General features: G+C 40.1%; 2 protein-coding genes across 2 annotated transcripts; one reads left to right on the top strand and one right to left on the bottom strand.

Moving 5' to 3' along the window:
* Positions 1 to 11,855: 11,855 nt before the first annotated feature.
* LOC121761176 (protein TRANSPARENT TESTA GLABRA 1-like) lies at positions 11,856 to 13,241 on the bottom strand. The gene has a single exon (XM_042156783.1). The coding sequence runs from the start codon at positions 13,160 to 13,162 to the stop codon at positions 12,161 to 12,163; it is 1,002 nt and encodes a 333-aa protein (XP_042012717.1). The 5' UTR covers positions 13,163 to 13,241; the 3' UTR covers positions 11,856 to 12,160.
* An 8,295-nt stretch (positions 13,242 to 21,536) lies between these two features.
* On the top strand, positions 21,537 to 22,590 carry LOC121769298. The gene is made up of 2 exons (XM_042166062.1): positions 21,537 to 21,744; positions 21,830 to 22,590. Exons 1-2 carry the CDS (start codon positions 21,679 to 21,681, stop codon positions 22,319 to 22,321), a joined length of 558 nt encoding a protein of 185 aa, XP_042021996.1. The 5' UTR covers positions 21,537 to 21,678; the 3' UTR covers positions 22,322 to 22,590.
* Positions 22,591 to 24,536: the final 1,946 nt, after the last annotated feature.

Raw genomic sequence — 24,536 nt, 5'->3', positions numbered from 1 at the left:
ATAGATAGAATAGTTTGATGGGTGTACCAACAATGGAAAAAAAAAATTGTTTGATAGAGTAGTCAGATTCATCATAATCATTTTGCAGGAGCCAGCCACATTTATCTGCTTTATAGTATTTATTTTAACAAGATTTAAATATCACGAATTAGTTCATGTATTTTTAGAGTCAGGAGTATTTGACAGGGAGGAGGGGTTTTCACTTCCGTTTACTAAAATCCAGCGAATTATAACGAGATTGAAATGGAGTCGTCGTGTTATTTTTTACAATTAGACAAATAGTACTGCAATAATAATATACTTGAACAAATAAATCAGTACTAAATACTCCATCCATCAGGCAAGGTATCCCCCATTTTTTCATTTCAGTCCTACCAATACATGATTATTTATTTTTTATTAGGTGTCAGCGGATATTTGGGGATGACATATGTTTTATGCAAAATTAGTAAAATGTGAGAGATGGATAAGAAGTAATTGTAGTGTTAGTCGATAGTGTGTCACACATCATTTGTATGTGTCGTTAAAAAATTCCAAAAATAGAAATGAACGAATCAAAATGGCAAAAATGCTTACGAAGGGAGTATATAAAAGTGATATTAACTTTTTTGCGTCTGCAATCATTCACATTACTAAAATCACGTCATGCACTTTCTTAAATAATTGGAGAAGCTCTTTCTATAGGCTTGCTACTAATCCTACTATACATCTGCCTTATCACAGCAACAATTGAGTTCTCAACTAGCATTTGTTTCAGGCTATTCTTTTTCCTTTTTCCGGACCACCATAGAAGTCCACATTCACTATTTAACTCCTTTACTTCTACATGTGCATATAGTTTCATGATTGCCAAGAATTTAATAAGCCAGCAACAGAGAGTAATTACTAAGTACTACTATATATACTATGAATGCAGCAATTCTTACTTAGTTTCTTACAAACAAACTAGTGAATGTCTGATAAATGACAGTTTCAACTTTCAATAAACTTCAATCTGAAAAATGAATCCATAAACCCTCCCATTGTATGGGGTATGTATCCAGCAGAAGCGGTGTTGGGCACATTTTTAAAAATGCAATAAGATGAAGCAGATTCTTTAGCTGAATTCGGTCTCTACATACAATTTTAGGCTTCTAACTATAACTAGCACCAACAGAGCAACGACCAGAATTGATGACTACAAACCAATCTGAACAATGATCACTACCCTACCAAAAAATGTGAAAAAGAACTGAAATGAACTTGGCAAATTATGTTGGTTTCTGGGATTACAAGAGATACAACCGGGCGTAATACAACCCAAAAGAAGGAATACAAAAGGGGAAACTGAGCTGAAATGAAATTACAATTGAGAAATCGAAACAGTAACCGTGAACAGTTGTTTAGCCGAGTCGAGGAGGCCTCTTTCCGCAATATGAGATACGCCCCGGTAGTGCTCTCGGTTTGGCGTTGTGTCAAATGCAGTGGAATGGCTAGCCTATTTATAGGCCAAGCCATCATGCAGGGTCAACCAAACCATGAAGGCTCATCATGGCTCATTCGTAACCGTCGGCGGTTACAAGCTTGTGGCAGGAGTGTGCCTTCCGCGTGTGGAGCGTGTGGATTTCTCACGTGGCAGTCGTGTAGGCTTTGACTGTGCCACGCTTGACGATGTGTTAAGCCACTTGGATTGCTGACTCAGCGGTGGTCTAAAAAGATTACTACGGGTCCAGACCCGAGCCCAAAGACCACCCAAAGACCAATTGCCAAGATCCAAGTCCAAGATCAAGATCGAGACCGAGCTCGAGGCCCGCGACCGCAAGCACGGGCTCGGGCAGGCGGCGGCGGCGCGCACGTGTGCGCGCGTGTGGGCTCTTTCACCCATCTTGGTCCACTATAATTATTAAGTAACATAAAGTCACTTAATTTAAGCACGTTAAAAGATGTGTCACTTCTCCAATGTGGGATAATTAACACTAGTTAATTATTCCCTAAGCTCAAACTTCAAGCTTTAATTAAAAGCTAATCATGCCCAACTTTAATCCACTATTTCTCACTCACCGGATATCGGATTTGAGAAAGTGAATATACTACATTTATCTGCGTAAAATGTAGATCGACGCTATATCATTTAATTTCACAAAATTAGATGTCTCGTCTCATTTATTATTTGGTCAAAATCCATTGACCGGACATATTTTATTCCATGATTTCTACAATCCCCCACATGAGTGGAATAGCCAAATGCATATGCATGCAGACACAAGCTCAACCCTCGAGAGGTATATAAGCATAAGGATAGGTAGTTGTTGGCTTTGAACCCTCCATAGTCGACACTATCGGATACACAGACGGCTTAGTAGCGCGATGCTTTGAACTAATCCCCCACGGCGTGCACCGAGACAATGGTGTTAACGCTTAAACACCTCAACCTCATCTGTTCTCATGTTTTGTGTCCCTTGTGGCCTTGGACACCACTTTGGATTCCTAAGTGTGTTATTTGAAGCGGCCTCACTTCACACTTATATAGGTGATTCCTAATCGAGTATCTTACCCTACTCGGTCTCCTTGAGAACTCAATCTCCTCGAGGTCCTTAGGAGTCATTAAAAGTCATAGACTTAGCCTCATCACTAGACAAGTTTTCCAACACTCTTTTGCTCTCTAGGGAATAGATATAGTTGAGTGTTTCTCATGAACTCTCATAGCTTAGTTGTCCCTTTGAACCAAGTTCTTGGGATCTCCAGTCATCATGGTTGGGTTACCACTATGACAATTCTTTAGTTTGTGGATTTCAAACCCATGCCCTCTAGCAACTTATTCATTTGATCACGATTTAACCCTTTGGTTAGCGGATCCGCTAGATTATCTATTGACTTCACATAGTCAATTGTAATCACTCCCGTTGTGATCAAATGTCTCACGGTGTTATGTCGTCGACGTATATGTCGAGACTTACCATTATAGAAGCCATTGTTTGCCCTTCCAATAGCCGCTTGGCTATCGCAGTGGATCAGCACTGGTGGCACTGGCTTAGACCAACGTGGAATATCTTCAAGGAAGTTCTTAAGCCACTCGGCTTCCTCACCAGCCTTATCTAAGGCAATGAACTCCGATTCCATTGTTGATCGGGTTATACATGTCTATTTTGTGGATTTCCACGATACAGCATCACCCCCAATAGTAAAGACGTATCCACTTGTTGAAAGTGAGTCTCTATTGTCGGATATCCAATTTGCATAACAGTACCCTTCAAGTACCGGAGGTATCTCGAGAAGTGTAGCCCATGATTTTGAGTATGTTTTAAATATTTCAAAACCCTCACAAAGTTTCTCTTTAACATTGCCTTTGTATCATTAATTACTTGAGTGTTGCTACCCAAGATTAACATATCATCAACGTATATACACACTATAACATGACCGTTATTAGTGCTCTTGATGTAGATGTATTTGTCGCACTCGTTGATTTTGAACCCATTTGATAACATCACATTATCAAACTTCAAGTGCCATTGCAATGGCGCTTGTTTCAATCCATATAGAGACTTTACGAGCTTGCATACTTTTTTCTCTTGTCCAGGTACTACAAACCCTTCGGGTTGTTCCATATAGATTTCATTTTCTAGTTTGATGAATCTCAAGATTGTGCAATGCAGCAATAGCGAGAAGCACTCGGATAGATGTAATCCTAGTTATAGGTGAATAGGTATCGAAGAAGTCATGTCCTTCTTTTGTTTAAAACCATTTACTACTAACCGGGCTTTATACTTATCCACTGTTCCATCGGCCTTAAATTTCCTTTTAAATACCCATTTGCAACCTAGAGGTTTCGCACCTTCAGGTAGATCTACTAACACCCATGTGTGGTTTAGCAAAATTGAATCAATTTCGCTTTGAATGGCTTCTCTCCAATATAGCCCGTTTGGGCCATCGAAGGCTACTTTTATAGATGTTGGTTCTTCATCTAACATAAAAGCAATGTAGTCAGGACCAAATGTTTTTGGTGTTCTGACCCTACTACCACGTCTTAGTACTGTATCCTTTGGATCGGGCCTTGCACGCTTGCGTGATTCAGGTTCCTCATCCGCTGATTTAGAACTAGTGGCTTCTTCTTCCACTGGTTTAGAACTAGTGGCTTCTTCTTCAATTCTTGTCTCAGAATTGGTTGAGACTTTTTCCTTGTCTTTGCAAGGAAACGTATTTTCGAGAAATACAACATTACTTGACTCAATTGTTGTTCCTACAGTAATAGTCGATATTTCAGACTTGTAAACAGCAAATCGATATGCACTACTATTAAGTGCATATCCAATGAAGATGCAATCAACCGTTTTAGGTCCGATTATAACTTCTTTGGGCGGAGGAACCATCACCTTTGCCAAACACCCCCACACTTTGAGGTATTTGTAGGATGACTTCTTTCCCTTCTACAACTCATAAGGAGTAACATCTTTTCATTTGAGAGAGATTTTATTCACGATATAGTTGGCTGTCAAAACAGCTTCCCCCCACATGTTATGTGGTAATCCTGAAGTCAGAAGCAGTGCATTCATCATCTCTTTTAGAGTTCGATTCTTGCGTTCTGCAACACCATTAGATTGTGGTGAATATGGAGCAGTTGTTTGATGAATTATACCACTTGCGTTGCATAACTCCTCAAACGGGGCTACATATTCGTCTCCTCTATCGCTTCGAATCGTTTTAATTTTACAATCAAGTTGATTATCAACTTCGTTCTTATAATTTTTGAACCCTTCTATTGCTTCATCTTTACTTCTTAAGATAAATGTAGCAATACCTCGTACAATCATCTATGAAAGTGATAAAATACTTTTTACCACATCTAGTTTGCACCATCTTTAAATCATATACGTCCGTGTGTATTAATTCAAGGGGTTTTGTGCTTCGTTCAACCGAGTGAAACGAAAACTTAGTCATTTTTGCTTCAAGACAAATTTCACATTTATCTTGGATATCCGCTTCATTAGCCTTTAGTAAATCTAAATTCACTAATCTTTTAATAGCTTTTGAATTTACATGTCCCAATCTACAATGCCACAAATTTGAACACTCAGTCAAGTAAGAGAAAGTAGATGCTTTATTATTATTAGCCAACGGCTTTGCAACACTGCGAGTTGCCACACTGAGCTTGAAAAGTCCATCGGTTACATAACCTTTTCCGACTGACTTTCCAAACTTGTACAATGCAAACCTATCAGACTCAAATACAAGTTTAAACCACTTATTAACTAGTATTGATCCTGACACTAGGTTCTTGCGGATGTCCGGGACATGCAGCACATCCTTCAAAGTGATAGTGACGTCAGACGTCATCATGAGAATCACGTTGCGAATGCCGAGGACTTCGGACGATGCTTGATTCCCCATGTTGATCTTCCTCCCTTCAACAGCAGTGTAGGAGGCAAACTTGCTCCTATCTGAGCAGACATTAGCATTAGCGCCGGTGTCGATGTACCAGCCACCCTTGTTATCAACAAGGTTAACTTCTTCAGTGATCACAGCAATGAGGTCGTTTTCATCCCAGTCTTTGAACTCCTTCTCAACGACGTGGGCTGCCGGCTTCTTCTTCTTGCTGCGGTAGTCCTTGGCAAAGTGGTCAGTTTTGCCACACTTGAAGCATTCGCCTTCAAATTTCTTTGCAGGCTGCTTTCCCTTCCCTTTATCCTTTTGATTTGGGCGAGGGCGTTTGTTGGAGGGACCGCCCCGCTCCAACAGATTGGCTTTGGCTTCAAGTAGGCTAAAGCCCTTAGCCTTTTGGTCACTTTTGCGCACATCAGCCTCAGTGCGCAATTTCACGATCAAGTCTTCAAGGGTCATCTGCTTTCGCTTATGTTTGAGATAACTCTTGAAGTCCTTCCAACTGAGAGGAAGCTTGTCAATGATCGTGCACCTTAAGAATTTGTTGGGCAAGGTCATCCCTTCAGCTACTAGTGCGTGGATGATCATTTGGAGCTCTTGAACTTGCTCCATGATGGGTCGAGAGTCGACCATCTTGTAGTCCATAAATTTGGATGCTACAACTTGTTCAGTACTATCTATGCTATACTTTCTTTCTAGACTTTCCCACATCTCTTTTGATGTGGTTACACCGGAGTATACATTATACAAACTATCATCTAAAGCACTTAGAATGAAATTTTTACAAAGGTTGTCCGTCATGACTTCGAGCCTAGTCTCTTGATCGCTTGGTGCGGGCGGCTCATTTTCAGTGAGGAAGTTGGCGACGCCCAATGTTGTCAAGTAGAACAACATCTTTTGGTACCACCTTTTGAAATCAGATCCTTCAAACTTTGGTGGCTTCTCGGCAGATGGCATCATTCTTGGTGCCAAAGGTGCCGTACTTAGTCCATGGAAGGGACCAATTCCGTTGCCCCCGAAGGAACCAACAACGTGGTTGGGCATAGAGCCCGCCGTGGTTGTACCAGCCCCGAAGGGACTAGCACCCAGACGTCACCACGGTTCGGGAACCGGCGGTTCACGGTTCTGAACCGCCGGTTCCGGTTTGAAAATAAGTGGAACCGGAACCGGCCCGGCCAAGGATCGGCGGTTCCGGAACCGTGAACCGCTGGTTCACGTGAACCCCGGAACCACCTAGGTTTGCCCGGTTCCGGGCCGGTTCATCCGGTTCGGCGGTTTTTTTTTTTTTTTGCATTTTAAATTTGTAATTCAAGTAAAATATGTAGATATATTTGCATAAATACAATTAGAATAAAGCTATGTTCAAATGTAATTTTATTGATACAAATTACAACTTTAAAATTACAAATGACAACATTAAAATTGCAAACTACAAACAACTTTAAAATTACAAATTACAACTTTAAAATTACAAATTACAACTTTAAAATTACAAAGTACAACATAAAAATTAGAAATTACAACTTCAAAATTATAAATTACAAAAACTTAAAGTCTTGATTACAATTTACAAAATTACATATTCGAAACAAAGGGGAGAAAAAAGAAATAAAGGAAAAGGACTTGAGCTCAAATTAAATTTAAACTTAAATTTAAAATTTAAGTTGAAATTTAAGTTGAGATGCCTACGTATTCTCAATGCTCAATTGCATTTTGGAATCAAAGTCCACGTAGTTCTCTTACCTTGCTTACCTATTTGGCTTGATTGGAGGAATTGGCGCCTACTCTTCTTCGTCGGGGAAGTAGTCTTGGTCGGGTTGTACTACTTGATTGTCCCAATTCGGTTATTGGTCTCTAATTTCGGCGGAGCACCAATCATCAAGTAACATGGTGGCTTGCATGTTTTGCCCGGTGAGTCTATTTCTTCGGTCGTCCAAGACGTTGCCTCCAACACTAAAGGCGGACTCGACGGCGACAGTGGAAGCCGGAACCGCAAAGATCTCCTTGGCCATTGATGCAAGGATTGGAAAATCTTTCTCGTGTGATCCCCACCATTCTAGGACGTCGATTTGTTGGGGAACGAGACCTCCTTCTTCCTCATTTAATGAAAAATGTGAGTCAAAATATAAATCTAACTCACTTGTCGAATGTGCCATCCTTCCTCCGCTGCTGAAGCCGTATAGGTCCGCCAATTGGGATTGGGCGTCGGGGTCATCAACTTGGAAGAAGCCAAAGTTATGTGTTTGACGGGGGGGTCTAGGTCGAACTTGGTGGGTAGTGTTGTACTTGGCTTCGTAATCGTGAAAGAGAGCCCGCAAGTCGAACTCAAAATTTCTTTGGAGGCTTGGGAGGTGGGGGAGGTTTATTTGGAATGTTTGGGCAAGGTTTATGTAGTTGTCGTCGTCTTCGTCAGTTTGCAAAGCTCGGAGTGGTTCAAGATCAATAGAAGCTAAATTGTTGTAATAAAATTCTAAAATTTTGAAAGTACCAACTAGTTTCCACTTTGGATCCAAAACTTTGGCAAGCAAAAAAACAGTTGGGATCTCATTGAAATACTTGAGCCATTTTTCAATCATGTAATATAAAACACACATTAGCTCAAGATTGTTTGTGGAATTTTTCATTGCAGTTTTAAAACCAAGTGATATGATCATGCAATGTTCTAAAACACGAACGGATGTGCAATAATACACACCCGATAACTCCATAGTGGCATTTCGAAAACCTTTGAATAATTTAAATAAGCTCATGCTTTGTTCCCAACAAGAAGATGTTAGATACAAATCATCAACATGGTAAGTTCTATAAAAATCAACTAAATAATCTGTATGCTCTAATGTAGATTGCAACATGTCATATGTAGAGTTTCATCTAGTAGACACGTCTAAAGTAAACTTTGTGTACCTTATTTTCTTCGAGTGGCAATACTTCTTCCACGTCTTGCCAATTTGAGGCTTCCAGTGGATCAAGGATACAGCTGTAGTAATAGGTTGAATATGTCTTTGCCATAAAGACAAAGCATCTTGTACACATAAGTTTAAAATATGACAAATACATCGTTGGTGAAAATACTTACCACTTATCACCGGGGAACAAGCCGCAATTAAATCGGATATACTTGCGGTGTTGGCGGTTGCGTTATCAAAACCAACCGAAAATATCTTGTTGCATAACTCATACTCATTCAAAACTTGAATAATTAGAGATGCAATTGCTTGTGCGGTGTGTGGGGAAGGAAATTGTCTAAAACCAATTAAACGTTTATTTAAAGACCAACTATTGTCTATAAAATGACATGAAATTCCCATGTAGGAATTTCGTTGGAAAGAATTCGTCCACACATCGGAGCAAATATTAACTTTGTGCTTCAAGGTGGATAGAAATTTTCCAATCTCCCTTTTTTTGTCAAAAAACTGACGGTTGTTAGATCTTTGAGCAGTAGTGGGGGGAATTCTTTTTGCAGCAACATTAAAAGCTTGTTGCATAGTAATTTCATATTTTCTATCATTAAAAAAATTGAACGGCAAATGTTTCATTGCCGCCCATCTTACGATGGTATCGGTAACATTTTTAGGATCATATTTAAATAGTGGCGTACCTGTTTGAGACGATGAGCCGGAGGGGAAGTTGATTTGGGTTTGGGACTTAGTATGCCCATATTCCACGGGGTGTTTTGTCTTCAAATGCTTATGGAGAGTACCATATCCCCCACCGGTTCCAAAGGGATAGACTTTATCGCAATAGTTGCAATATGCTTTGAACTCACTTGTCTCCACGGTAGTGGTCGGATCATTAGGATTTGAAATTACAACCGGTACCTTCTTGTAATGTTTGGTGAAGATATCGGATTTCAACTTGGGAGGCATCTTCTTCTTTTGTCGTCCTGCGGAAGGAGGAGGAGCATCGGCCTCCTCATCATCATTTTCGCTTACTTGGCCGGTGCTAGAAGGGGGGAATTGATGCGATCCATCATCGCCTTCGTCCGACGATAGATTCACATCGTACTCGAACCGCGAAGCCGAATGTGAATGCCCCGCTTGTTGGTCGTCGTCGTCGGGCCCGCCGAGGGCAAGTAACAAGGCCGCATTTCTATCTTCTTCCTCCTACGAAAATTATACGATACGACTAAGTAAAAATACTAACACAAATGAATTTAATACTAACATAAAAATAAAACACATTAGAACTTACTTGTGCTCGAAGAGCGGCTCGCCTTCCCACCTCCTCCGAAACTTGTTCTCTAGTAGGGGCACGGCGACGACGAGTATCACTTTGATCTTGGGCAAGTCCCTTTCCCCGATCACCGCCACGACGAGATGAAGACATGATATTTATGGAAATTCAAAGTGGAGAGTAGAGAGTAGTGTGATTGTGTGAATATGATAACGTGAACAACGTGAGTAAATTATGAGCGCAAATAACGTAAACAACTTGAAAGAATGAGGATGGAGAATAGAGAAATTGAGATTGAGAGAGAAATTCTTATTAACACAAGAATGGGGTGAGTAGAAATGAAGAGGATGGAGGGTATTTATAGGGGAAAATTGTGATTAAAAAAAATCAAATTTTGAAAAATCACGGCGAACCGCCGGTTTGCCGCTGGAACCACCGGTTTTCGGTGGAACCGGCGGTTTTGAGGACCGTTTGAAATTTCAAATTTTGAAAAATGCGGCCGGAACCGCCGGTTTTGCCGCCGGAACCCCCGATTTTCGCCGGAACCGGCGGTTTTTCAACCGAAACCGGCGGTTTCCGTCAACGGTTTCTGACCAAACCGGCGGCCGGGGGAGCGGTTTCTGAAAAGGCTAAGAAGTAGGTCTGAAAAGGTGTCGGGAACCGCCGGTTCCGGCGAAACCGGCGGTTCGGAACCGCCGGGTACGGTTCGCGAAATATGGGACCCGGAACCGGCCCGGCGGAACCACCGGTTCCGGTGCCGGTTCGAACCGCCGCCGACGGTTCCGGTTCCGGTTCGGAACCGCCGGTGACGGTTCCGGGCCGGTTCGTCCGGTTCGGTTCGGATTGGTGACCTCTACGTAGCACCCGCATGAGACCCGAATGCCCCAGCATTCATGTGAGACTCGAAGACCCCAGCACTCGATCCATTAAAAGATCCGAAGGAACCACTAAAAGTGGAACCAACCGATCCACTCGAGGTGGATCCACCAGTGGGCCCATGGGGTTAACAAACTCCCAAGGGGTTGTTGATGAAGATGGATAGAACCCGGGGGTTGACATCATCGAGGGAATTGGCGAAGTGTTGACAGGTCCAGTGGTTGCCATGGTGGAGTAAATGGCAGCGGCGGGGGTGGCAGCAGCAGTGTTGGATTCAGTCGACATCTCCAGCAAAGGTGTTAAATGTTTCGAAAGTGTTAAGTTCAGTTTATAGTCAAATTCCTTCAAAGGCAAGATATCTCGTCTTGCGATTGTTAGTTTCTGGGATTACAAGAAATACAACCGGGCGTAATACAACCCAAAAGAAGGAATACAAAAGGGGAAACTGAACTGAAATTAAATTACAATTGAGAAATCGAAACAGTAACCGTGAATAATTGTTTAGCCGAGTCGAGGAGGTCTCTTTCCGCAAGACGAGATACGCCCCGGTAGTGCTCTCGGTTTGGTGTGTCGTCCCCAAAGATAAAACGGCAACGTCTCTGGTGAAGCAGCACCGCAATCAAAAGAGCTCCGGCGAACTGGATGGAGGAGAGGGCAGAGCTTTGACAGAAAGACAATGCAGAGAGGAAGAGAGCTTATGATGCAAATGCTTGTGAATGTTGTGTCAAATGCAGTGGAATGGCTAGCCTACCATGCAGGGTCAACCAAGCCATGAAGGCTGATCATGGCTCATTCGTAACCATCGGCGGTTACAAGCTTGTGGCAGGAGTGTGCCTTTCGCGTGTGGATTTCTCACGTGGCAGCCGTGTAGGCTTTGACTGTGCCACGCTTGACGATGTGTCAAGCAACTTGGATTGCTGACTCAGCAGTGGTCTAAAAAGATTACTACGGGTCCAGACCCGAGCCCAAAGACCACTCAAAGACCAATTGCCAAGATCGAAGTCCAAGATCGAGACCCGCGGCTCGGGACCGCGAGCACGTGCTCGGGCGGGCGGCGGCGGCACGCCCGTGTGGGCTCTTTCACCCATCTTGGTCCACTATAATTATTAACATAAAATCACTTAATTTAAGCACATTAAAAGATGTGTCACTTCTCCAATGTGAGATAATTAACACTAGTTAATTATTTCCTAAGCTCAAACTTCAAGCTTTAATTAAAAGCTAATCATGCACAACTTTAATCCACTATTTTTCACTCACAGGATATCGGATTTGAGAAAATGTCAAACTTCAAGCTTTAATTAAAAACTAATCATGCCCAACTTTAATCCACTATTTTTCACTCACAGGAAATCGGATTTGAGAAAATGAATATACTACATTTATTTGCGTAAAATGTAGATCGACGCTATATTATTTAATTTCACAAAATTAGATGTCTCGTCACATTTATTATTTGGTCAAAATCCATTGATCGGACATATTTTATTCCATGATTTCTACAAATTATACTACAGTACATTGCAATATCAAGACTATGGAGAACAAATGCATAATCTTAGGACCAACTACACCACCATCTTCACTAATACATACAACAGAGCCCCAATAAGAAGAAACTAATAGGGCCACTTTAACTTCACAAAATCAAGAAACATAGTAGTCTTAATCCATCTAAGTTCTGAGATCCTTCATTCATCATAAGACAATCGTCCCAACAATCATACTAGCCCGGGTTGCCAAGAACAGTACCTCAAACTTTGAGCATTTGCATCTTGTTGGCAAACGCAACGGCAATCCAATCCGGCTGGGCAGCCGACCACTGCAGCTGGTTAATCTCTGCACCGGCAGAGTACATGGACATGGGATCAATCCCATTGGGGCCAGCCACCGTGGGCAGCTCCCAAAGCAAGGCCTGCGCATCGTCCCCAGCAGAGCAAATATGCCTAGCACTCTGCGGGGCCCACGCAATTGCATTCACACTAGCACTATGCCTCTCCAGCTCCGCTACCGGCATTGTGGGAGACCTGATATCCAATATCACAATTTTATTGCTATCCATCAAGATCGTGGCCATATACCTCAAATCCTGCTTATTCCAAGCCAATCTCAGCAACGGCGTATCCGGCATGGGGCTTTCGTAGATGATCGTGGAATGCTCCTTATCCCTCAAATCGAAGATCCTCACGGAGCCGTCCGCTGAAACCGACGCGAAAACCCCAGCCTCGCCCCAAGCTATGTCGTAAACCTCCTTGTCGTGCGCGATCAGCTGCGTCTCCACCACGCCCTTCTCGACATCCCAAATCGTGCAGGTCGTGTCGATGCTCGACGTTCCGATCCTCCGCGGCTCCACCTCGTTCCAGTCGAATGAGGTCAGCGGAGCCGAGTACTCGCTGGTTTTGCTGTTGTTGAGCATGGAGACGGCCGCGATTGAGGAGTCCTTGACCTCCCAGAGGCGGAGGAAGTCGCCGGAGGAGGCGAGGAGATTGGAAGGGGCGGAGACGGAGGGGTGGAAGAGCAATTTCGTCGGGGGGTAAGGGTGGTCGAAGGAGAGAGAAGGGACGGGCTTCAGAGAGGATGAATCTTCCGAGAATGAGAGGATGTCGACGCGGTTCTTCAGCTCCTCGATGAAGCTGCCAACGGCGACGCGGCGGCGGTTCACGGCGGAGATGGCCATGGCGTAGATTGGGTAGGGGGATTCGTAGGTGACGACATTTTCAGGTCGGGGGTGGGATTCCTGGGTCGAATTTTCCATTGAATTCGTGGAAATCGAGAGGAATTAGAAATCTAGGGTTTCGAATTTTTGATGCTTTATTTGAATCTTCGAGTGTGTGTGGGTGGCAACGGCGTCTGATTGGTTAAAGAGGGGTGACTTTTTCTTTGACCGGCGGCTTCGTGGTGGCGGGGCCCACAACTATCCTTTTCACTTGACTTGTCACTTGAGACTTGTCTTTGCTAACGATTTTTCCAATATTCCTGTTGATTAGAAGATGAACAAAGCCCGGTTTTAAACCTAGACCAATTATTTTTTTAGGCCCATGAGACAAATTTATAGGCCCATTGCACTAACTTTCACATTCGGCTTAAATCCAAAACCGAGCCCAACAAACATCTAGAATTTGTGTAGAAATATGAAGATAAAATTATCAAGTTACAACGCTTTCTTAACTTTTTGTCGTGTTTCATTTTCCTTATATACGTGTCAATTAAAATTTGTGTAGTAAACAATTTTTTAACTCATTTCATCCCTAACCCAAGTGGGTAGACTGATTTTGATGTTTCTTAGCAGCCGTCTGCGGTTATATTTCTATTTTTCTTGAACATATTATTAACAATTTTTCTATATGCTAATGATAACTTTTGACTAGTGTGAATTTAGAATTGTATCTCTTGATTTATTTAACTACTGTAATTCTTTCATATGATAATGTTTGTTATTCTTTTACGGAATGAACTCGTGTAGGAGTAACTGATGATAGAGAATCAGGTAAAATGGAAAACTTTCATACTATATTCCAATTTACTAAAACGCAAATGTGTGGGTGAAATAAATTATTTCACATTTGTTTAATTATAAGTTGGGAATATATAATATAGATGTTAGCGCACGGCAAAAGAATAGTACTATTGTCACTATATCATAGTTGTAATATTAGTATTTTATTCGGTGGAAACAGAAAATAACAGAGTAATTATGTTGGTCAGACTTTATAGCTACAAAACAATAATTACAGTTGAAATTTTGGATAATATGTGAACAAAAAGTTGCATAGATATTCTGTAAAAAATTATTATAAAATTCAATATTTGATGTCCACCGCTAAATACATGCAACTTCATTCGAGTTTATATTCCAATATAGTAACTGTTGGAAAACTGGGTTATGGGTTTCTATCACAAATTATGATAAAAGTATATTTTAGAAGTAGGAGACTAGGAGTATTTACTCAAAAGGGTCATTTTTAAACTAGAATTGATAATGGGAATAAAAGGAATCATGATGATTCATGTGTAAAAACTAATCTTAATAGGAGTACGTATAACACCATCCCGAAATTAGATGTTCTGTATGCAATTAAATAATATTCATACAATGCAATCTAATTTTAATGCATCTTATATCGTTCATAAAATTTAAAGTTAGTATCTAGTATGGAGACTTTAGAGGAGATGATAAGATAGATACACACAGTTGAAGGGGCACAAGACTGGTCAAAAAGAGGGAATGTATAAATGATCAAGTCAGGTGCCAATTGGTTATTAAATTAAAAGAGTGATAGATCATAAAGTTAAAGCACCTCTCACCTCAAAACCTAAGCTGGTAGATGCTCCATTTATTGCTATCTTTCTCCATCCTTCAACTCAATGTTTTAAAAACCGGACCGGCAAGAGAACCGGCGTCATTACTGGTTCACTGGTTCAACCGGTTCACTGGTCGAACCATTGGTTGAACCGGAATATTGTTTATATATATATTTATTTATTTAGTAGTAAATAATAAAATTTAATCAAATGTTTTATCAATAGATATTATAGTATTATACATTTAATAGTATTATTATAGAAAACAAGTCTTGTACTACTATATTAGAATATTTAATGACGTTAAGTTTAAATACAATAATAAATTATAATACACAATATTAAAAACTAGTATTAAACTCTATGTATAATTATAAACTCCTATATTATAAAACATTAGTGATTGTAAAAGTATAATTAAAATATAAGAAATATATTAAAATTAACAATTTCTTAAAAGAATATATAAAATTAAAATGAATTATCTTAAAAGAATATAAAATTAAAAAGAACATATTTTTAGTGAATGATAGAATTTTATTAATTTTTTATCAACAAATATAATTAAATATATAAATTATACTAGTAGTAAGTTATTGTAAATAAAAAATTTAATATTTATGTATAAAAATAAATAAGTTCATAGTATTATTTTCAAAAAGTAATGCGGCAAAATAATATTATACACAAAGATATATGAATAAACATAAATTAAAAACATATATTTAGTAAATACTCCTAGTATATAATCAAATAGTAGTAAACTTTTAATATAATTAATCACATATTCTTAATATACATATATACATATTAAACACGAATTATTAGTTTATATTGATAAATATTTCGTGTTTAACATATGAAAATAATTTATGTTCATATTACTACCAAGAAGTCTTTGTGGTGTAGTGGTAGAATTGTTGGTAAGTTCACCGGAAGGTCTTGAGTTCGACCCCTATCAAGGCCAAAATTCTAGAATAAAATTTTGAAAAGCATTTGAACCGGTTTCCGGTTCCCGGCCAGACCGGTCCGACCGGCCGATTTCGGCGGTTCATGGCGGTTGAACATGTAACTGGTTTTATAGTGCTAACCGGACCGGACCACCTACCGGTTCGCGGTTGAACCGATCGAACCGGCCGGTCCGGTCCGGTTTTTAAAACATTGCTTCAACTCTTTCATCATCTTTATTTATAATTCTCAACTGCCTACAATACTCTACTCTATTTTTAAAATTATTATACTGTTTTGAAAACTTAATTCGTTCTTAATTTAAATCAACACAATTGTGGTTTTTACAACTTTTTATTGTAATAGCATCACAGACTAGAGAAAGAATACAATAAACCAACCACACAATATATGTAAAAGTATGTAACAAAATATTAATACTATATTTTTATTTCCTAAGTTATTAATTCCTCTTGTCAACAGCCAGGGGACGAATCCCTCATCCCAATGATTAGCACTAAGTGGTAGAAGACTGATCAAATAGTTTTTTCCATTCACATAAGCAGAATCAAACCATTAAACTCATGCTTAAGAGATGAGGTGGTTTAATATTCCTGTTTTAAAGAGCAAATATTGCAATGATTTGTAGTTAAGAAAATTAATTGAACTACTATTAAACAAATTAATGCTAATTATTAATACTAATCGGGGAAAAACTAGTAAGTAGTTAGAGCATTTGCAACGGTGGACGGACGGCGTCCGTCCGTCCGTGCCGCTAGCAAGGACTAGTTCCGCCCGTTGCGCTCGCGCTGTTGGCACGGCACTGCTCAATGCATCGAGCACGTCCGTGCCAGCGAGCAGCTGACGTGGCGCGCAGCGATTGGGCAACGACATAGCCGTTGCCTTTGATTTTTTTTTAATTAAAAATCAGTTTTTAAATAAAAAACTGATTAAAAATAAGAAAAAAAAATATTCGTCCACTTCCCAAAAAAAATATATCCGTTTTTTACCACTTTTTAAATTTTTTTATTTTTTTCCCCCAAAAATACACATTTTCATCTATAAATACCCCCACTTTCACACCCAAAAATTCATACCACACTACACAATTCTCATCTTCATTCTCACATATCCATTCTCATCTTCATTCTTCCATATCCATTCTCAATCTTTCTTCCACTCCTACAACATAACAATGTCCGGCCACGGCAATAACCCCCCGGGCTCCCACGGTTGGAACCCCGAATGGTTCTCTTCACAACCGTTTCCTAGTCCGGAAACGGAATATTCAGCCCCTCCTCAAACCCAAAGTTCGGGCTTTCCGGGTGGCTACCGGCCATACCCAATCGACGACCAAGATGCCCCTGAAGGGCAATACAGGTGGATTTTTAGATTTTAATTATGTACTTTTTAATTTTTAGGATTTTAATTATATCGTTTTTATTTTATTTGTCATTTGTAATATTATTTAGGTTTTTTTAATGAATTTTAATATTATGGAAATGTTTTTTTAATTGAATTTTAAATTGAAATGTGTTCGTCCTTGCGGAAGAGCACATCTGTGGGTGTTGTGCTCTTGCCAGAGAGCAGGCAAAAAAAGTTGGGCCGAGCCTACAACCGTGCTCGCTGGCAAGAGCACGGTTGTGGGTGCTCTTAGGCTCTAGAAAATTTTAAAGTGACATCTCACTGCAGCTTAATTTCTCGATCTCAATCTTTAGTTGTTAAGACCATGTTTATCGGTCGACGAGGTCGACCGCCACATCATTACACTAATTTAAAAAAAAAATAAAAATGAATGCATGGGTCTCTCTCTCTCCTTGACTTAGGTGGCCTTCACTCCTCAAACAGACCGAACGGTCTCTCCACCCCTTTCACCACTTGGCCAATGAGATTGTGCCAAATGGCACAATTTCATTGGCTGATATTATTATTTTTAATAATTTATATATCTTTAATATATTATATTAAAAAATTATAAAAATTATACCAAAATTCATAATTTTTCTTCCTCTATAAATAGAGACCACATTTGCTATAGTTTTACACAAAAAAAATATCATCTTTTCTCCTCCTATAATCCTTATTGTTTAATAGAATTTCATATTTTTTAGTTTCTCTTGTTGCTAGCTATGGAGGATGATGAGAATAATATATTCTCCGATTCTCCAAATTTCCGATAATAAGTATTTCATGTAATAATAATAGTATTAAAAAATAATATAAAAATAAATATATAATAGTGTGGTTGGGTTGTCATTGATAAACCATGAAAATGTGTGTGGTTGGGTTGGATGAATATTAATGATGTGGAAGATGATGTGGAGGAGATAGAAATGAATTAAATATTGAAAAAGTGGATGGTTGGGTTGGGTTGGAGGGTTGCTGATAAACATAGTCTAATGGCAAAAATCAGCTCGTCATATTTGGTTGGTTTGAACTGTAAGAGCATTAACTCTCTCGATATTTCGTTGATTAACTAAATTAAATAAACAATTTCATAATTAATAGATTCAAATTACATATTTTTTTTGCAATCGTTTTATATTATTTCAGAAAAAAAAAGAATTCTGTCTTGAAACGTGAAGTGATTTGCAACACGATTCAAGCTTCAAGCCAATACTGGATGAAAATTTGAGTTTGGCACCCAGATTATTTTTTAGGCTTATTTGAAGAATAAATAAATATTCGATTTTAGCAACATATATTGGCCTATAATTAATTTTCTACATTTTATCTTTTTAATCTGAATATTTATCTTTAGGACGTTGAGTATCTCTATGTAAAGATCATGGCATTTTTGTTAGGCCATCCGCAATGGCGCCTAGCGCACCGCCTAGCCGAGCGCAGGCGCTAGGCGGTGCGCTAAGCGGTCCATTGCAACCGCCCAGCCATTTTCGGAATTAAAAACCGCCTAGCGCTCGGCGATTTCGTGGCGCTAGGCGATGCGCTGGGCGATCCGCTCGGCGCTATTGCAGCGTCCGGATCGCCTAGCGCATCGGCTAGACGATTTTTTTTTCTTTTCAAAACACTATATATACGCGGTTTGCACATCATTGTCATTTGCACCACTTGTTTTAACGAGTACTCTCTCTATCTTAATTTCTGTACAAGATCAACACCGAGAAATGGAGAACACCAACGAAGGTTCTCCAGTGACGACCGGGTCTCATACTCCCCCGGTACCCGTGGGAGGTGGATGGGGTCCGATGTCAGGGTACTACAACATGTACCCTTGGCAGGGGATGATACCCGGGATGGCAGCTGGGGGAAGTATGCCGGTTTGGCAGGGGGTACCAGGGATGCAGCCCGGTGTGCATATGATGTCGGGGTGGGCACCCGGGATGCAGATGATGCCTGGGGGGACGACGATGAAGCCCCCGACGCAGGGGACGACATGGTGGGTACCGGCGGTGCAACCCCTGACAGGGGGGGTACCGGGGACACAGGGGACGTCGGGGGATGAAAACGCATATCGCCCCAGTTTTGATTTTTCGACTGCTTCCTCGCACACTTTGACCCTAACGGAGACGCAATTCACGCAATTTGAGACTTTCTCCTTGGAGGAGTTGGGGTTTGATATGCTCGGTGTTCCGGAAACTCCCGTTCCAGTGGGGGGAGTAGTGCGGGGCGCCCCAAAGAAGAAGGGCAAGGGGAAGAAGAAAGGCGAGTCGTCGCAGCCGGGTGAGGATAGCCAGGTCCGGAGGAGGTGGACGGACGCTGAGAACGTCGCGCTGTGCAAGGCGTGGGTCAGTTTTTGGGATGATCCTCTCGCTTCGAACAACCAGAGGATCGTCAACTTGTGGGGCAAGATAGCAGCAGCCTACCAGACATTTTGCCCGGAGGGGAGGCCACACAACGGGGAGGATTGCCGGAATGGGTGGGACCGAATCAGGGCTGCCGTCTCCCGAATTTCGGGTTTGTACGCCAACGCCCTCCGCATGCAGAGCTGTGGCCAAACGGAGGAAGACTGCAGGAGGATAGCGGAGAAAGCCTTCCCCTAGCCCGGGTTGTATAAGAAGTTAACCTACTGGAACTGCTATCTTGTGCTGAACGACTCCGAGAAGTTCCGAGTAGGTGTCGACGCTGGCTGGACGAAGAAGCAACGACTGAACTATACCGGTGATTACAGCGGCAGCAGCGGTGGTTCCCACGACCTCCCCTAGACGGCCCAGGAGGTCCCGACCCCTCGTTCGTTCGCTCGCTGAACTCGCCCGGTTAGGCACAAGCGGGCTCAACGGGAGGCGAGGAGGGTCGTCGGGGGTTCCCAGGAGGTCCAGTCGGCATCCCCCTTGGCCAATCCACAGCGGATCTCAAATTCTTCGCGCGTCAACAAACGCGGGCTCAAATGGTCAAGACGATGGCCGAATGGCGGGCGGCGGTGGACCCCGTGGAGAAGAGTTTGCTTCAAACATTGCTCATGAGCATGCAGGACGAGTTGGAGGCGGCACGGAGGGAGACCGGCGGGAGTAGAGGCGGCGGCGATGGTGGCGACGGAGGCGGAGGCGAGGGTGGCGCCAGCGCCGGAGGAGACGACGACGGAGACGAGGAGTGAATTATTGTACTTTTTTTAATTATTGTAATTTTTAAAAATTATTGTACTTTTTTTAAATTATTGTACTTTTTAAAATTTTAATAGTATTATTAATGTTTCCCGTATATGTCTCGTAAATTAAATTCCGTATATTGTGTGATTGTTAATTATTTCATTTTTATATAATTGTTATTAGTGATATATGTGGCTAGGCTATGGCTGGACTATGACTGAGCTATTTGCTTGTTTTGATGATGTGGCAGAAGGATTTTTAGTGTTGATGATGTGGCAGAAGGAGTTTGTGACTAGGCTATGGTTGGGCTATTGCTAGGCTATTCCTATTATGGATGGCCTTAACATGCTAAAAGAATGAGATTCAGTAGTCACCTTAAAATAAATAAAAAGCAAAATATATTTATTTTGGAATTCAGATAGTAAAAAACATTATTAAAGAATCTGAGTTGTCTTTACTGCCGCATTTGTCGCTGATTTGTGTTTCTTTATGGCCGTTGCCCTATGCTCTATCAATATATACACAGTGAAAACCAACCCATTGATCAAATTACAGTCACATTTAACTTAGAGATACATCGTCTTTATCTTAATCTTGTTTAGGTTTGGCAGTATAGCCTTCTCCCCTAATCTGTCGTAATCCACTCCTTCCTAACCCTAGGCAAAATATTGTGTCCCACAAATTATATTTTTCAAAAGAAATGTCATGTCATCCAAATAAAGATACTTATAGTAATAAGATTAAATAAAAATATTAAAACGGTGTGCTATACTAGTACTAGTAGGTAATAAAGAACAAATCTGAATTTGATGGCGTCGAGTGTTAGTTCATATGAGCACATGTGATAATATCCAAACATTGAATTTATTTCATTTGTGTACAAGTAATTATTTCATTTAATGTAGACTTGTTACAACTCAGGAAAAGCTCATCATGATTAAGAGAGAAATGTAAAACACTAAAACCACCCTCCATAAAATGAAAATTTAACATTTTATTTTCGTTTTTAACATACTTCAATTAATGTCCACTTATATTACAGATTTGAATGTTAAATCCATATCCCATAACTCATAATACGAATAAAAATTTAGTAGTTCCAAGATATTGTGATATATTTATCAAATTGAGTGTAATGATAGAAATTACTTTTTTTCTTTTCTTTTCTCTTGATGTAACTAAAATTATTTAGACAAACGCCATGTAATAAAATAATATGTCCAGAGTATTAAGAAAATAAGTTCTTTGTTTTAAATTTTAATGTAATTAAAAAAGGCTTTTTTAACTTCACACTCGAATAGAAACAAATAGTATTTGCCACGGCGCAAAGACAGAAATAGAATTATCGAAAAAAAAAGAAAAAGAAAAAGAAGATTGAGGGGAACAGAACAGTTAAGCAGTCGTTATTACACGTATAAAAGATGGGAGTGGCACGGATGAGTTGAAGAATTCTCCTCCAAAGTCACAACAAAGTTGGATGGATTTTGATCATGACGCAGACGCTCCTCTGCTTCTCAACTCCCCCTATTTTCACCAACAAAAGGTAAATTCAATTAAATCACATTTTCCATTTCAATTCCACCTAATTCCATTTCTCAATTTCCCAATTAATTTTTATGTTGAAGCAGAGCATGGATGAAATGAAGCAATTGTTTAAGCTAAGCATGGAGCTCCAAGAAACCAGGGTCCGAGCAGACCACGACCTCAAATCTCGCGACGCCCAAATCCTCCACCTCAAGGAGCTCCTCACTGCCGCCATTAAAGAACGCGACGAAGCTCGAACAAACTGCAAGAAGATACTGCTGGATAAGATCCTCCTCCACCAATCAGCCCCCAATTCCGGAATCTCCAGCATCGACGGATTGTCCTCCTCCGACTGCGAGGAGAGCATCGCCTCGTCGCCCCACAGAGTGCCCGCGGAGCTAATCAAAGGCCCGTTGCCGGAAAAGGGGAAGCTGCTGCAGGCGGTGGTGAAGGCAGGGCCGCTGCTCCAGACGCTCCTCCTCGCCGGCCCTCTGCCGCAGTGGCGCCACCCTCCGCCGGTGGTCGACCCCTATCAGATTCCGCCGCCGCATTGGGCGGGCAGAAAACGGGGTCTGTCCGAGGTCTATAAGTGGTGAATTTTGCAGAGTCGTTGAAATTGGTAGTCAAGATTAGGAAGATTGGATGTGGATTTTGGAAGGGGAAAAGTGAAAGACCAGCAAGCAGTTTTGGTCTCTTTCATAATTATTAGACCTTAAATCCTTGTTATTTTTAGATATATGTATATTGTTCGTTTCTCATCATAATATTCTACGCCTAATTTAGGGAATGTTCATGTTTTCTCTCCTTAATTAGAATGTAGTACACGAGTTGAGGTTAACATTTTTTACTTTTCTTCATTCTTGTACAGCCTTAGCCTTTAATGATATAGTATGCAAAACTCACAATCCCCCAACTTTGATCTTTTGAGATTAATTTACTACTACATCTTTAGCACTTGCTCTAATTTATCCATTCAAAGTGGTTTTTTGACATTTTCGCTGCCTTCTCTTTTCTAAGTGTGTAATGACTACCACCCAATGTCCAATGATCTGCATCTATCACCCAATGCCCCCTAACTAAATATCCCATAATACAAATAAAAAGTTTAAACTGCTGGGGCCATGGTCCTTTAAAATCTATAGGGAAGGAATTATTCTAGCATGCAAATAGAGAGAATTTGCATAGAACTCAAGCATTCAATATCAAACAAAAATTAATTATTATTATTATTATTTGATCAGCTTATGAAACTCTCACAAATCTAATTCGATTTACAAAAAAATACTAGCTTCTTCGACCGTTGACATGATTTTAATGGACTTCTTAGATTTTTTTTAAAACTTTGATTTATCTTATTTTTATTATTAGGAGCGTTAAGTTTATTATTGGGTCGATTAACATGACCATCCTCATTTTTACAATTTTTGGGGGGAAAATTCCATCTCTCTTCTACATTTCAAGATAGTTCGTGCGCACTAAACTTTGTTCGAGAATTCGAATTATAAAGTACAACGTAACTTACAAGATTTCATAACACTAAACTGTTTTATCGTTTGTATTTTCTGGGGGCACCCGCTTTTTAAATTAGATTTTAGGTTATATTTTACTATTAGCCCATGTTCAGCGCTAAATATTTGTTTCTAAATTTGACTATATGTATGAAACATGGGAAATTAATAAATTTGATGTGTATGGGCAACAACCATGAGGTGGAGAAGGGCCAGCATGTCGGCCAGAGTGGGTGCCCACAGATCTCATTTACGATCTAAACCTATGTCTTAACTGTTTTTAAGTTGAAATTGTTTCCCTCTTTAATCATTTTTTTGTAACTTATCTTTTGTGATTTAGTTTAACCTGCCTCCAATCTTTGCTACTTTCAATTATTGTGTCCCAACAACCTTTTACATAGTAATAATCAAATGTTGTCCAAAATTCCTTCCTTTTTTTCTTTCTTGAAAATTGAATTTTAATTCTTATAGTTAACCATGACTCAAAGACATTACAAAATTCTATAATTGAAATGTTTTGAATTCACTCTATGTAGTACTATAATATTTTCCATCTTATGTGATGTTGTAATAATCTTATCTACTTGCGATGTATTGTCTTATTTAATAGTATTATATACATATATGGAGTATTTAATTCTAAAAGATAAATAGAATTTCTAGTCGTAAAACACAGTTCAAACGGGACCGTGTCGACTCACCAGTTTTTGTTCCAATATAAAGAGGGGTTTAAAGGTCCAAATAATTGATTATCTATATGGAGTTTGAGTAAATCATTATTCAATTAACATTTTCTTTAATTATTAAAGTGTAGCATGAGAAATTGGTTATAACTTTGAAGACATAAGAGAAACTAACAACCATTTGAACTCATAATTAGTTGGTGAGTTTCAGCACGTGAATGATGTCTCAAATATTAGTAGAAAAGAATTTTGGAGCTTGTTAACTGTAAATCTGTAATAAAAAAAAAACATATGTACAAGTTCAACACGTAGTGTTTGGGCCACTCATCAAAACTCAATTTTGGGATGGCCCATATATATGAATCTCATCAAAGTCATTCAAAGCAATATCTATAGTCTATACACACACACACACACACACACACACACTCAGGAGTTGCAGTCAATCAAGTGTACTACTTTCTTCCCCTTTCCACAAGCAATCTTCCAGCTAAGACCATTAAACACAACTTGACTGGAATGTTGTACCATTAATGAATGTTCTTTTGAATGCAATCACAAATGATGCAACTGTTAAGTTGTGATCATAAGGTTTTATAAATTATTACACCGTGTAGCTT

Source organism: Salvia splendens, chromosome 2, assembly GCF_004379255.2.
Source record: "Salvia splendens isolate huo1 chromosome 2, SspV2, whole genome shotgun sequence".
NCBI classification, from domain to species: Eukaryota; Viridiplantae; Streptophyta; class Magnoliopsida; order Lamiales; family Lamiaceae; genus Salvia; species Salvia splendens.
Note: the sequence above shows the minus strand (reverse complement) of the source record. Positions and strands in the feature narration are given on the sequence as shown.

What these genes read in the sequence shown, in the direction of transcription:
- LOC121761176 (XM_042156783.1), bottom strand. Translation starts at nt 13,162, where the DNA reads ATGGAAAATTCGACCCAGGAATCCCACCCCCGACCTGAAAATGTCGTC.
- LOC121769298 (XM_042166062.1), top strand. Translation starts at nt 21,679, where the DNA reads ATGGATTTTGATCATGACGCAGACGCTCCTCTGCTTCTCAACTCCCCC. An exon ending in CCTATTTTCACCAACAAAAG is followed by an intron (nt 21,745 to 21,829) that starts GTAAATTCAATT and finishes ATGTTGAAGCAG; the next exon opens with AGCATGGATGAAATGAAGCA.